Source organism: Glycine soja, chromosome 19 (genome assembly GCF_004193775.1).
Source record: "Glycine soja cultivar W05 chromosome 19, ASM419377v2, whole genome shotgun sequence".
Lineage (NCBI taxonomy): Eukaryota > Viridiplantae > Streptophyta > Magnoliopsida > Fabales > Fabaceae > Glycine > Glycine soja.
Window position 1 is genome coordinate 50,352,136 of NC_041020.1, and position 14,287 is coordinate 50,366,422.

Consider the following 14,287-nt stretch of genomic DNA (forward strand, 5'->3'; position numbering starts at 1 on the left):
TAGCATGTTGTTGATATGGATGGTGATCCAAAAAAGAATTCGTAAATATTGAACAAGGAAGGTTTGATGATTGTTTTGGAGTCCCTATTTCTATTCTCATGGAGTAATGGGGCTATATAAACCAAACTGCGATTTATTAAAGAAAAAAATGAGCTACTATAAACTGCAACTACATTATTCAACCAATAAACTAAAACCCCTACCAATCCCACTAGCATCCATGACTTATCAGCTCCACCATAACCCCCTTTGCCAAGTAAAACACATTGCAAGGACTTTTACAACATATGAAGGTGCAGCCTAATTTGCAAATGGGCATAAAGGCAGTATTCAAAGAAGAAAGAATGCCATGAAGCAAGCTCAAACAACTTCCAATCTGGCTCTGCTTGCCATAGTCCTCCTCCACACACGACAGACATACCAGACTAAAGCGTTAGCATTTACAACCAAACCAATCCAGTTTGTCTTCACTGCCTCAAACCGCCTGCATGCAATGGCCACTAACTTTATATACCTTCAAACCCTCCTAAATCAAGGATCCCAACTGGCCAGCCTCAGAGTCAATGGAGGAACAAGCGAGCACTGATCACAACAAAATAATTGTAATGCAATCAGGGTTCTCTGATTAACAACTATTATCCTCTGCATTCCATCAGGCTGCATAGTTATGAATTATGATTGACATGCAACACCGTAAGTGAAAACCTTGATTACTAGAGAAAAGTGAGTTAGATTCTAGGGCAAATGGTTAACATGCAATTCTATGTAGGCTACACAGCTTGGAAAGTAACTAACATACCTCACAGATCCAACATGGATGACAACAGGATGCTAGTAATTCCTACAGAAGTTTTAGCATGCTCTTGACCTGGATCGTATCTTCCCAATCAAGTAGTTCTCCAAACCAATGCCAGCATCCACAATTCTAGTATGCCCTTTTATTTCAATCTTGAGAACTTCCTCCAAAGCACCACTGCTTTTCCCCTCATCATCCACTTCACATATTACAGGCATTATGATCATCCAAGTATCCACATGAGGAGCCTCCCCATGCTCTAGTGCCTTGGTGAGAACTCCACAAGCATCCTCTGTCCTACCAACATTACAAAACCCCTTCACCAAGGCATGAACAACAGCAAAATGAGGAGAAAAATCTTTGGACAGCATTTCCTCCATATACTTACTAGCCTCATCAAGCATTCCCATGTTACACAAACCACTCACCAAAGTACGATAAGACACGAGATTGGGCAAACTCCCATTGGCCCGCATGTCAGAAATAACCTTGCAAGCATCATGAGTACGCCCATCTCTACAGAAGCCCAATATAACAGTATTCTAATGAACAATATCAGGATTGCACCCTTTGACCTTCATCCTACAAAGAAGCTTGTAAGCTTCCCTGAACTTCTTCTTCCTACACAAACTATTCAACAAAGTGGTGTAAGTCAAAGAATCCGGAACAAACCCGTTCAACATATCCTCCAAAAGATCAACAGCTCCATTCACCCGACTCTTCCTACACAAGGCCTGCATCAAAATCCGGTAAGACTCGATATCCGGAACAACATCTCGTTTAAACATTATGTTGAACAGAGAGTAGGCAATGCTAATGTCCCCGTTGAGACAGAAGGGGCGCATGAGAATGTTGCAGGACTTGGTGTCGGGCTCCACGCCGTAGCTGCGAGAGTCCTTGAAGAGATCGAAGGCGGGACGAAGGTAGTTGCGGTGGGAGACGAGAACCTCGAGAATGCGGTTAAGGTGTTTGGGGAGAGGCTTGCAATTAAAGTGGAGAATGGTGTAGAAGGTTTTGAGGGCTTTGTCGGGCAAATCGGCTTCGGGGTAGACTTTGAATAGGTAAGTGAAGAGGGTGGGAGTGATGGGGTGAGAATCGGACTTGAGGGGACGGAGGAGACCGTCGAGGAAAGTGAAGTGTTTGGAGCGACCCAACTTGAGAAGGAGGATGAGGTAGCTGGAGTAAGTCCAAGATTTCTTTGGCCAGAACAGGGTCTGATTCGGAAGCTTCTTCTTGCTTCTGCCTATACAAGTCAAGCGCTTGTGATGAATTCAACGACGTGCAACTTACAAGTAAGCCCGCCCAATTTCTAGAGTATTTTCGTCCATGAATGGGGCACGTTGAATTGGCACAACAGCCGCCACGCTTTTTACCAAAATTTCTTAACCAGTTACAGTTTTAAAAATCACAAAATTTTATGGATTTTTCATTTTATTTAATAATTCTTTAACATGATTTTATAATTTTAATAAGTTTTAATCAATAAAAAATGAAATAATAAAGTACTTAAACAAAATTAACTCAAACTTTTTTTTAACATGGGATTAAAAAAATAGAATAATTTTTTTTTTATTATGATATTGATGTGAATTATTTATCAATTTTACTAAAAAATAATTTTTATTAAAAAACTTATTAATATTCTTGATCATATATTTTTCATTTATAAGATTCAAATCAAATATTTTATTTAAGAAAATGCAACTTAATATCATGAAGACCACCAACTTGTTAGTATCAACAAATTGTTCTTAATAAACTCTTTTTGTACAAAGTCTAACAAATAACGATGGTTAATATCTCACAAAACATGTGGTACAAGCTTCCCAAGCTTTTTGGGAGTGGAGAGAAAGCACACCTTGTCCATTGTCCAGGGTGGGATGAGTTGTTGGATACTCGCGAGTAAGGCTAAATTTGTCATCATCTTTTATATTTTAAATTTAAGTAAATTACACACACCGATTAAATCATTATTCTGAATTCTAGCCGTGTCCGCTCAACATGATTTGATGTCTTTGAACTGAACGTGATTAGTTCATTCCAAGATTTTATAAGTAAATAAATGAGTACATAATCAAGTAAGTAATAACATTAATAAAATTCACTTTAGAATACATAAATACAAAAGATCTTAAAACATTTCATATAATTAAAGTAGAATAAGCAATTTAAGCCTTTTCTGTTATATCAACTGGGTTTTTTTTTTTTTACCAAACAATTTGTCTCATTGAAGAAACCATGGCGGGACCACTAATGAGATTTTGGCACGAAACGATTTGCACATTTGTTTGTCAAGTGGGTAAATTTGAACAGAAACAGTGAAATACAAGGTGCACAAGGGTTACGTAGATTCAGTTAGAAGTTGCGCGAAAAATAAAAATGCGAAAAAAGAAAACAAATGGTGGCACAAGCAGAGACAAATGTAAAAGCAAGAGAGAAATAATTGAAGTGGTGGTGTCAGGAGAAACAAACAGAGAATCAGGAACGTTCCACGTGTCAGAGTGGCCACCGGGAAATCCAAAATGTGGTAGAGCATTACTGACGTGGGCAAAAAAATATCTTTGAGGTTATTATAATTATTTATTGAGTTGCAGGCACGTGTCTAATTGGGTGGATCCCAGTGGAGTAGGGGAAAATCAAAAACCAATGGCGGAGAATGGGACGCGTCAGCAGGGGAAGGACAGGCCACGTTTGGACGGAATGGAATGAGAGTGATGAGATCCACATTCACATATATCTGCCATCAGAAGATATTTTGTTGGATTTTCGCGGTTGTAAGGCCAGGTTGAAGGCGGTTTGAAAATTGCGAAATTCTCTCTCTCTCTCTCTGCCTCCACTCAATTTAGCCAACTTTTCAGATATTTTCACTGCTCAACTTAAGACTAAGCATGAGGTGCCTTTTCCTTCTTCTTTCTTTTCCTGGCGTCCAATTAGGGCTTTGGCATTTGATGCGTTTATAGTGTGGTTTTTAATTAATGCAGCAGCAGCAGCAGCAGCAGCAGATTGTTTGAGAATGGGTGAAGTGCCGGCTGTGATGCAGGCGACGCAGGGGGAACAGAGCAACAATGCCTCCGCTGTTCATTGGGAGCGCTTTCTGCCTCGGATGGTGCTTCGGGTCTTGCTTGTCGAAGCTGATGATTCTACTCGACAGATCATTGCTGCACTTCTCCGTAAATGCGGTTACAAAGGTTCTTTTCTTTTCTTCTTTTAAAAAACTATGTTTCTCAAGGAAATATAAACCACCTTTCCTTCCTCTTAAAACACCTTTAATAATAGAACGCAACTTGATAATTAATGACAACGTTTTCAGAAATTCACTTCTCCATGAACGTGGAAAGTAGATATTCCTGTTTTTGAGGTCGTACCACATTGCACTGCATTTTTGTTATTCATGCATGTAAAGTAGAACCGTGGACAAAAAACATTGAGGTTCTGTATGTATCTCTAACTTCATCACAAATATAGTAAGTCAAACATGACGACAACAACAAAAGGATAAAACCCCGACAGCGTTATTTTCGAGAGATGTGGATCAAGGTAACAACACTCGTTAATCAGGGGAAAGGAACGGTTAGAGAGGGTTTCTGAACTTAAAAGTTTTAGAGGTTTGATCTAACTGGCTATCAATCTGCTTTGATCCGCTTACTGCTTCATGTGATCGTTTTCCAGCATGCCCAGCTTAGCCAAGTAATATAATTCACGCGTGAATTAGCTTCATGAAGAACATGATCCACCTTCACTTGGTCATAAGAAAATCAATCTTCAAAGTGCTCACTAGAGACCTTTCGACCTAGAAGCTTAATTTTAGTTAAAAAAAACAAAAACAAAAACTAATCACAACGTACATGCATTAAATAATGTTTTTTTTTTAATTAAATATAATGGGTAGCTTTGCTGCATGAAAATGTGTGGTGTTTGATTTATGTATTGTGTAGTGTAGGCACAAGCTAGTGCGTGAAAGATGAATTTACCTTTGAGCTCAAGATCCTTATGAACTTCTTAATGGTAATTTCTTACATGCAGTTGTTGCATTTTGTGATGGCTTAAAGGCATGGGAGACATTGAAGAACAAAGCATTTGACTTAGATCTCATATTAACAGAAGTGGATTTGCCATCAATATCTGGATTTTCACTTCTTACTTTAATCATGGAGCATGACATTTGCAAAAACATTCCTGTCATAAGTATGTGTTGTATTGGTACTGTGTGGCCTTAATTATTAGTAGTTACATGTGGCTAATGGACTCAAATTTGTCTCAACTCCTTATGGTTTTGCAGTGATGTCTTCTCATGATTCAGTAAGCATGGTGTTTAAATGCATGTTAAAAGGTGCAGCTGATTTTCTTATAAAACCTGTTCGCAAGAATGAGCTAAGAAACTTGTGGCAGCATGTATGGAGAAGGCACGCCGTATGTCATGTTCTTCAATTTTTTTCTGGCAACCTTTTGATATTTCTTTTGTCTGTTAAGTGTGGGCTTACTAATTTGACTTATATTTACTTTTCTTTTCTTGTTTCAATTTAATTTTTTTAATACAGATAAGCAGGCCTCCTCAAAATTTAACACTGCCGGAGATTGAACTTGGTTTTGCTGCAGAAAACCATGCTGCAAGCAATGACTCTAGTGGTTCTGTGGCTTCTACACCAAAAGATGATGAATGCAGTGAGAAAACAAGTGAGGCTCATGTAAGTTTTTCCTCCCCCAGCCCCTAAACCTTCACTGAAATAACATGCTTCTATATGATTGTTAGATATGTCTATTTCTCAGATTTCAGTGTGTTAGGTGTGAAACAGCTGTTAACTTTTAATTGTGCTGATTTAATTTCTAAAGTTTTATCTACACTTTCATTGCTTGATCTGAGAAACATACAAAGACATAAACCTAGAATCCCTTCTACAATATGAAGCCACTTTTCTCCCAACTAGGGAAATTTTCCTTTAATAGGTTAGGCTGGCTTCATGAAATTTCACATAGAAACTGCATGTTTTGCCAACTCCTGTGCAGAGCACTTGCCCATCGCCATTTTTGGAAGCTGAGAGTACCTACATGGAAAATATGCAGGATATATTGCAGCTGAAGAGCTCTTCAAATTTGAGCAATATTGACACAGTGAAGCATGAAAACTCTACCAAATGTGAAAGGGAGTCAGATAAGCATAATGATGAAGCTGGAGGTGTGCAACTTTCTTTTAGTTTGTACTTTTGTTCAATTTTTTTTGCCCTTATTTTGTTTCTTAGTGATAGTTAGCTTGTATTACAGAGAAATCACTGTTTATATTGGAAGATGCAAGGTGCAACAAAACTTTTAAACCAACAGGTTTAAGGCTAGGTCAAAGCTATGAGTGCCATGAAACGAGAAATCAAGATGAAGTTCTAAGAATAGAGTTGATAAAATCCAATCCTGAAATTAATACAGATATTCATAGATGCAGTGATGAACTGGTAGATCCTTCTACTGGCGCCATTGACTTGATTGCTACATTCAAGAATCTTCCAAAGAGCACTGATGAAAAATGTAGTTTCAGTAGTGGTAACACTGCCAAGTTTGATTTTGATACACAATTGGAACTTTCTTTAAGAAGAGATTTTCCTGGAAGCTCATGTAAAGCTGCATTCAAGGAAAGGCAAATATTGAACCATTCAAATGCTTCTGCCTTTTCTAGGTGAGTTCACTATTTGGTTGTGATTTTTTAATTCTTAGTGAAATATTGAAGATTGGTGTTGTACAAAGCTTTCCTTGTTCTAACAAAGTGACAGTCAGCAAAATGAAGTTTATCTTTGGTTTCTATAATTTTCTTTATACATATACTTTCTAGTTTGTTTCCTATTTTTCTGCATGTTGGACTAGTGGTGTTAAAAGCTGACTAAATGGTGATATCATATGGACTAAAGCAATTGACACCAGATATATTGTTGTGTTTTATCCTCAGTCATCAGCAATTTAAATAGTACTTCCCAAAATTTGAAAGCCTGTTTTTTTTTTTTTTGGAGTGGGGCAGGGGTGTGTGCGGACCTGTATGTAACTGTACTTTTTTTCTAGGTCAAGAAATCAGTACCAATTCTTGCATTCCAAAGCATGTTTGCTATTGCAATTCTGAAAAATACATTAGAAAATTTCTGATGATGTGATAAAATTCTTATCTGCAGGTATAGTAATAGTAAGTTGTTGCAGCCCCTTTTTCCAACACCATCAACTATCTCTGCTAAATTAACCAATGCCAGTCAGAATTCTCATGAATCCCTTAAATTATCAAAAAATACATCTACTTCTCATCAATATAGTGAAAAAAGTCAAAATCAGGAGGAGAAAATCATCACTTCAGTCATTGGTCAGTCTGGACAAGTTGATCCAAAATTACCAAACAGTCAACTTGGATTGTTTCCTGCTACAGGGGTTACTTCTGATCACAAGTCTAAAGGAAATGGAAATGTCTTCCCTTCTAAGCTTTATGCAAAATCAGGTGTCCATCCCATATCGACTCCAAAATCAGTGTGCCAGAAAGAGAGTTCTCCATTTCCCACAAGCACTTCCTCCCAGTCCAATCCTCAAAGTCACAACTCAGAACGTCATCACTGGTTGGAAGATGCAACCCATGCTTCTGATCAAAATGTAAATGATCAAAGCAATTTGGAATGTGAGACACATGACTCTCCTGCTGCTAGTCAGAGTGCTGGTCCTAGTTTTTTCCATGACACAGCAAATCATAATAGTAGTGGTGTATACAGAAGTGATGGAAATGCTACTTCAGCTAAGGTAGCCAAGGAGAGCCATGAAATTTTTATTGATAGTGGTCAACGCAGTTATGATGGATTCATAGGGACAGATTCTCATCGCACTAGCCAACGAGAAGCAGCTCTAACAAAGTTTCGACTGAAGCGGAAAGACAGATGCTATGAGAAAAAGGTATTGCAACCATGCTATTACTGCTTCTGAAAAGAGTTACTATGAAAATATTTATGGTAGTAGCTCTAAAAATATTTATGGTAGTAGCTCTAAAAATATTTATGGTAAATGTACAATCGGGGCATCATGCAATTACCTGCTGCCATGTATTCCCGAAATTACCAGAATTTAGGATTTGAAACTTCATTAATTTATGATTAATGCATTCAGTGGTTTTAGACAACTTGGAAACTCCTATACCATATTTTAAAAATCTCACCATCTTGAATCTGGTTACTTTCTTGTCTAAGTTGCTTAGAAAGACATATTTGGAAGATCCTTTCAGATGGTCATTATTCAAATTTCTTGCACAGGTGCGATATCAAAGCCGGAAGAGATTGGCAGAGCAGCGCCCTCGCGTGAAAGGGCAATTTGTTCGCCAAGTACACGATGATCATCCAGTAGCAGATGTGGGTGGTGGTTCCTGAAATTGTTTTGTTACCATCATCATTGAATTACAGTCTGACTTCCAAAACTGATTTGCCTCTCTTGACAAGGATTAACTGTAGGATCTAGTTTGTCTGGTGAAATTATGTTTCTTCTTAGCATTGTTAGTATTTTCTTCTGGTTTGTTATATTGGCTGTCTCTTAGAATGTAGGATTGTAATTATTTAGTAGGATTGATTTGAAGTTTTGATTTTACCTAGAGTATTTGTTTTCTTGATTGAATACTAATATAGGGCTATCGTTGTATAGGCAGTATGCGTCTGTCTTGAAAGATTCAAATACCTTTTATATATATATATATATATCTCGGCAAGCATCTCTGGTTTGCAATCAAACGATCTTTCTTTAATCTTTACATTGATCATTTGAGTATCCTTTTTGTTGCACTATCAAGCTAATGTAGTTAACATGGGTACATTGATAATTTGTTTTGAGATTCGCTGTAGTCACTACATAAGACTCCTGGAACATTGCACGTTGGAACTATTGGCCTCTGAGGTTCCCTTATGATTTGTAAAAGTACTTGTATTATGCGGTTCACGCGGTCATGGTCCCCCCCGACCGTTCATGTACTTCACTTTTCTTTTCCTAATTCCTCTCTCTTTCGCGTATCATTAGTTCCATCTGAAATGATCGCCAAGCGTGTTAACTGAACGCAGAGTGTTGGTTTACTCTAGAAAGCATTTTCGTGGCTTGTTGGAACTTGGAGAACACTTGGCTCCGGTTGCAAATACACCCATATGAAAACAGGGCAGAGGTTATCCCCCGAAAGCATAACTAGTGTGAACATGTGTGATGTGTGTAAATTGTATGTGACGTGTGCATACCAGTTGTAGGACACACAGCATGATGAGTTTGCTGTAGGATCTGACGAGGCATGGTCCAAACATTTGTATAATTGAAGTGAAAACACATCATCTCTCTTTCATTCCATGCATAAACTGTTCATTTTTCTAGTCTAAGCTTATCCATATGTCGGCCAAAGGAGTCAAATTGAGCCACATCTCATTCTTTAGCTCTTCTTTCCGTTCCCCGTCCTCCTCTACTTTTGTTCTCTTTAGGTGCTTCATTTATTTTCAAGATAAAAAATTTAAAGCACCATCATCTGCCCCCACATGCTTAAATTAAAAAAGGAAATTATTCTTTTTGTTTTTAAACACAAACTGCAAAAGGAAGCGGTGAACTTTGTTGATTCCACATTTGATTTTCATTATAGGTTTGACTATTGGCATCATCTGGCATAAGCAGCATGAAAGCTAAATTAGCTTACCTGTGAAGAAATTAAATGAGGCACTTGATTTAATTTAACTTAAGATTTTCAGTATTTCTTACTAATTCGTATTTCTCACTAATGAATTAGTATTGCTTTATCTTTTGTTTTGGGGACAACTAATTATAGGATATAATTATTAATAATATATTTGTATACTTTTTTTATTATGGAACGAAATTTTATGTGAAACATCCTGAGTAGCTTGTATTTTTTTTATATAGGAATCATTTATGAGATTTCATCTTTTCGGAAGAGAACCTTGCACATATTTAAAGTTCATGCTAGATGCAAATTTTTAGTAAAGAAAAAGATAGAGTAGAAAATGTTGGTTTATTTGGGTCGAAAGAAATAGAAAAGAATTGAAAAGAAATGATACTACAAAGTTGTTTGGTTTGAATGGAAAGAGAAGAGATAAATTATACTATAATTAAAATATTATTTTGTTTTAAAAATGATAACCTTAAATCCTTTAATTGATAATGAAAAACAACATATTCAATTATCAAAGACAACAAGAGTAGCACAGTTCAGTAGTTCAGTGACGAAGCCACCAAACAAGAAGAGCGAGGTTAGTATTTTGTCATGTATAATTGATTACTGAAGGAGGCTAATCGATTATGGGACACTATTTACCTTTCATAGACCAAATCAGAGCAAATTTAAGAAAAAAGAGTATTGAGGTTAGTTTGGAACCCAACATGAGCGGCGGTGTTTTGACAAAAATATAACCTTAAATGAATTGTCGTTTCTCACCTCTTTTGAGCGAAAGTAAAAAAGAAATGGTACCCACGTTTTTTTTCTAATTTATTTCTTCACTAATTCATTTTTTTTTTGGATATGCTTCTTCACTAATTCCTACCTTATTTGACAAACAACCTCATTTATTTCCCTCTATCTTATTTTCAACGTTTCCTTTCCATTTCTATGACACCAAATAAAGGGTTAACTTTAGTCCTCCTTAAACAAACAGACTACAATATTAAAGTTTCAACGTTTCTTCTCCATTTTTATCATATTTCTATGACACCAAATACAGCGTTACTTTAGTCCTCCTTAAACAAACAAACTACAATATTAAAGTTTAGGAGAACTCACATCAACGACAACTGCATTTGCATGAATTTATTTGCTTACAATTTCACCCGCAATTTAAATTCGTGTAATATCATTTTGAAATGCAATCTCTTTCTATTTCTGTTTTTTTTTTTCTTTTTGTTATCTTTATTGTTAGTATTTATTCATCTTCCATGACAATAAAAGAAACAATAATTTGTAATTTTGGTCCCCTTATCATTTCAAATTCACAATTTTAATTTTCTTATTTATAAATTAATACATTTAGTCCTCTTATTTTCTAGAATATTTTTTTTAGTTATTTTATCATTTGACCATCCAAAGTCAAACATTGACTTTAAAATGATATATTATTTTTGATAGGACAGTTGAATAAAGTAGAAACAAATTGGTCTTAATAAGAGTTTAACTAATGACTTTTTATTCAAAGACAACACAATAAATCACAAAGACACTTATTTTGTTTAAATAATTAGTTAAATTATAATTTTGATTCTCCTTGATTTACAAAATTTTCGATTTTCATCTTCCAACTTTTTAATGGCAAAATCGGCTCTTTTGATTTTGTAAAATTCATGATTTTGGTTTGCAAAGAAGGAGGACCCAATTTTATAAACACTATTTTACATGTATTATTAGTTAAAAGTTATTAATTTTTTGAATTATAAAAGTTTATAAATTATAATAAAATGTTTATATTTATTTTTACATGTATTTACTTTTATAAAAAAATTATTTTAATATAAATTAAGAAATTATTATATATAAAAAACTGTTCTTATTTTATTATAATTTTAAAAAAATACATAAACTAATATGTAGATTATGTATATTATGTAATTTATACATTGTGTAAACTTAAAATAATATTTAAATAATCTAAAAAATTAAAAAAATTTACTTTTTACAATTAAAATAAAATTTGTATTATTTATATATGAAAATAAATTTACATATTTTTTTATAAATTAAATCAAATAATTTGCATATTAATTTATGTAATTTTCTTGATTTATATAATTGGCATTAAAAAATTGTTTACTAAATAAATTTTCACAATTAAAAAAATATGTAAGTTTCCTAAAAAATTAAATATTATAATTAATATGTATATTAAATTAATTTATAAAATAATTTATGTAAATAATTTATATATTAATTTATGAAATTTAATTATAAATTAGTAAAATAAAAATAAAAATATTTAAATTATTCAAAATAAAAAATATAAAATAATATAAAAAATATAAAATTAGTATTTTATTATCTTATCTTTGAATAAAATCTCATTAGTTTAACTCCTATTAAGATTTTTTTTTGTTTTTATTTTATTTAAGCTCTTACAACATAAGTGTTATGTCTACGTTAACTGATGAAAGAATTAAAATTATTTATTTTAAAAATTAAAAAGATTAAATATTTGATTTAAAAAGTTACTGAGAAATTAAAATTGTAATTTAACCTTAAAGCAAATGTAAGAAGAAGCCAAATGAGGGAGAAAGTTACGAGTTTGGGTGGGGGGAAGTAAAACACTCACAGACTTATATGCTTAGTATAGTAAGAGATAGAAAAAGAAAAGTGAAAGGTATAATAATAAGTAATGTAACATAAAAAGAAGAAGAAGAAGAAAAAATGGAGTAAAAGAGATATAAAAGTATTCCAATACTATAGCAAGTGACCCAATTCTAACTCTCCTTTGTGACTTTTGTGATATACTAGAGCATCTTTCGTAAGAGTTACAAGATTAAAGTTGTTAATGTAGAAAAGAGTAAGAGTTGCTTAAAGAAACAAATGCCATATATAAATAAATAAAAAATAAGACCCACACGTGTATGGTGTATATATGCAACAAAAAAAAGTGAAGTGAAGTAAAATTATGCAACTGATCTTTCCTCATAGATTCCTCTCCTATATTGACCTCCCATCTCTCTTAACGAACACACACAGAGAGCAAAATAGTAAAAATGTCAAAGGACAAAGTTTCCGGTGATCCAAGACGTGCAGTGTGCACAGGTATCACCATCTTCCTCCTCTTAGCCGGCGTCACTCTCCTCGTCCTCTGGCTGGTCTACCGTCCCCACAAGCCGCGCTTCACGGTCATCGGCGCCGCCATCTACGGCCTCAACACCAGCACGCCGCCGCTCATGTCAACCACCATGCAGTTCTCCGTCCTCATAAAGAACCCGAACAGGCGTGTCTCCATTTACTACGACAGGTTCTCCGCCTTTGTCTCGTACAGGAACCAGGCCATAACGCCGCAGGTTCTGCTGCCACCCCTGTACCAGGAGAAGCGCAGCTCGGTTTCGGTGTCCCCGGTGATCGGAGGCACGCCGCTCCCGGTGTCGGTGGAGGTTTCGAACGGGTTGGCGATGGACGAGGCTTATGGGGTGGTGGGTCTGAGGCTGATATTTCAGGGCAGAGTGCGGTGGAAGGCTGGGGCCATCAAAACTGCGCACTATGGGCTCTACGTTAAGTGCGATGTTTTGATGGGTTTGAAGAAAGGGTTGGTGGGTCAAGTTCCTCTCCTCGGAGTTACACCCTGCGATGTCGATCTATGATTATCATTTTTATAGGACCATGAAGCTACTACCTCTACCTTGTTTTGTTTTGTTTCTGTCTTCAATTCAGTGTAATGTAATAATGTGCAATTTGCTGCTACTCTTGCCCTTTTTTTTATTCCTTTTCTAACCAGCAATTATATATAGCCATAGGAGTTTGTATTTTTTGTTAAGGGGTTGGTTTTTTGCAAATTCAGTGTGTTAGAAATGGTAAAAAGTCAAAGGATTTCCAAGTTGCAGTGTCTAAGGTTATGTTATTAATTTGAAGGAATCAGAATGGCAAAAGGTCTTCTTCTCTTACTTGGAATTATTTGGGTTGGTTCAGCAAAGGCACTGGGGTGGGGAGTCCATGTTTGTGAGTTTGAACGCAGGGCACTTGGAGCAGCAAAGTAAGGCATCGTCCAGAAAGTGCTATGCTTTTCTAAAGCCAAAGGTAAGCATAAGTTATATCGCATTTTCACCCCATTTTTAATATATTTACAAGGGAAAGAAGCTGTAACTTATTTGTAGGCAGTATGGGAATGGAATAATCGAATTTGGCTTTATACTCTAATAGGAAAAATTAATTGATATCAAGTTAAGTTTTCTACCAGCCAGATGTATAAACCGCATTTCAATAATTCAGACAAGTAATATATTTCATGCATCCCTTAAGCAAATCATGCATATTTAAATCTAATTCAATTAATCCATTTTACAAAACTAAAGTAAATGCTTTTTCTGTAGTACTTAACATTTTCATTTCTCTTCATAACCCCACATGAAGCACGCTTTAGAACTTACTTTTGGTCCACACTTTAGCATTTGCATCAATTGCTACCTTAAAAATTAGTTAAGCTAATTAATGTAGTACACAATGGGGTGTAGTTTAATTGCCCATCCATATTGAATTTGTAAAAAAAGACTTAGAATTTGATTTCTTATATAATATGCTTTTGGAAAACATCGAACAATTTTAATGGTGATTAAGTTCTGACCAAAAAATATCTTATAATTGATTTAAAGGCCAGATTGAAACGGGTAAAAATATCTTAGAATATTATTGAGAAATCTAAGGACTTACGGTGATACCAAATAAGAAAAATAGAATAAAGTAGTTCCATTAATGAATTATGCACTGTTGCTTAGATGTGGTTGGTCTCAATTAAGAACAGGATAAGTGACAAGCGGTTTTTCTTAGAAATTCGAATGGGTCCA

At 35.1% G+C, this 14,287-nt stretch overlaps 3 protein-coding genes across 9 annotated transcripts; 2 read left to right on the plus strand and 1 right to left on the minus strand.

Moving 5' to 3' along the window:
• Nucleotides 1–26: 26 nt before the first annotated feature.
• LOC114398927 (pentatricopeptide repeat-containing protein At4g01400, mitochondrial) lies at nt 27–2,067 on the minus strand (the record flags this gene model as incomplete). Its single annotated transcript, XM_028361016.1, is given in 2 exon segments — nt 27–657; nt 800–2,067. A coding segment is annotated over 1 exon segment (1,215 nt), but the record flags the coding sequence as incomplete, so codon positions are not given.
• Nucleotides 2,068–3,545: 1,478 nt separating this feature from the next.
• Nucleotides 3,546–8,520, plus strand: LOC114400387 (two-component response regulator-like PRR95). Of its 7 annotated transcripts, none has more exons than XM_028362822.1 (9): nt 3,546–3,689; nt 3,778–3,984; nt 4,820–4,981; nt 5,076–5,206; nt 5,335–5,481; nt 5,801–5,969; nt 6,044–6,458; nt 6,943–7,699; nt 8,053–8,520. In XM_028362822.1, exons 2-9 carry the CDS (start codon nt 3,810–3,812, stop codon nt 8,164–8,166), a joined length of 2,070 nt encoding a protein of 689 aa, XP_028218623.1. In that variant the 5' UTR covers nt 3,546–3,689; nt 3,778–3,809; the 3' UTR covers nt 8,167–8,520. The 7 variants fall into 7 exon arrangements, with proteins under 7 accessions (XP_028218623.1, XP_028218626.1, XP_028218627.1 ...); XM_028362825.1 differs by having other exon boundaries at nt 6,056–6,458; XM_028362826.1 differs by having other exon boundaries at nt 5,858–5,969.
• A 3,867-nt stretch (nt 8,521–12,387) lies between these two features.
• LOC114397974 (NDR1/HIN1-like protein 12) lies at nt 12,388–13,635 on the plus strand. Its single transcript, XM_028360069.1, has one exon. The coding sequence runs from the start codon at nt 12,497–12,499 to the stop codon at nt 13,088–13,090; it is 594 nt and encodes a 197-aa protein (XP_028215870.1). The 5' UTR covers nt 12,388–12,496; the 3' UTR covers nt 13,091–13,635.
• The last annotated feature ends 652 nt before the right edge of the window (nt 13,636–14,287 follow it).

What these genes read in the sequence shown, in the direction of transcription:
- LOC114400387 (XM_028362822.1), top strand. Translation starts at nt 3,810, where the DNA reads ATGGGTGAAGTGCCGGCTGTGATGCAGGCGACGCAGGGGGAACAGAGC. An exon ending in CCGTAAATGCGGTTACAAAG is followed by an intron (nt 3,985 to 4,819) that starts GTTCTTTTCTTT and finishes TCTTACATGCAG; the next exon opens with TTGTTGCATTTTGTGATGGC. An exon ending in AGAAAACAAGTGAGGCTCAT is followed by an intron (nt 5,482 to 5,800) that starts GTAAGTTTTTCC and finishes ACTCCTGTGCAG; the next exon opens with AGCACTTGCCCATCGCCATT.
- LOC114397974 (XM_028360069.1), top strand. Translation starts at nt 12,497, where the DNA reads ATGTCAAAGGACAAAGTTTCCGGTGATCCAAGACGTGCAGTGTGCACA.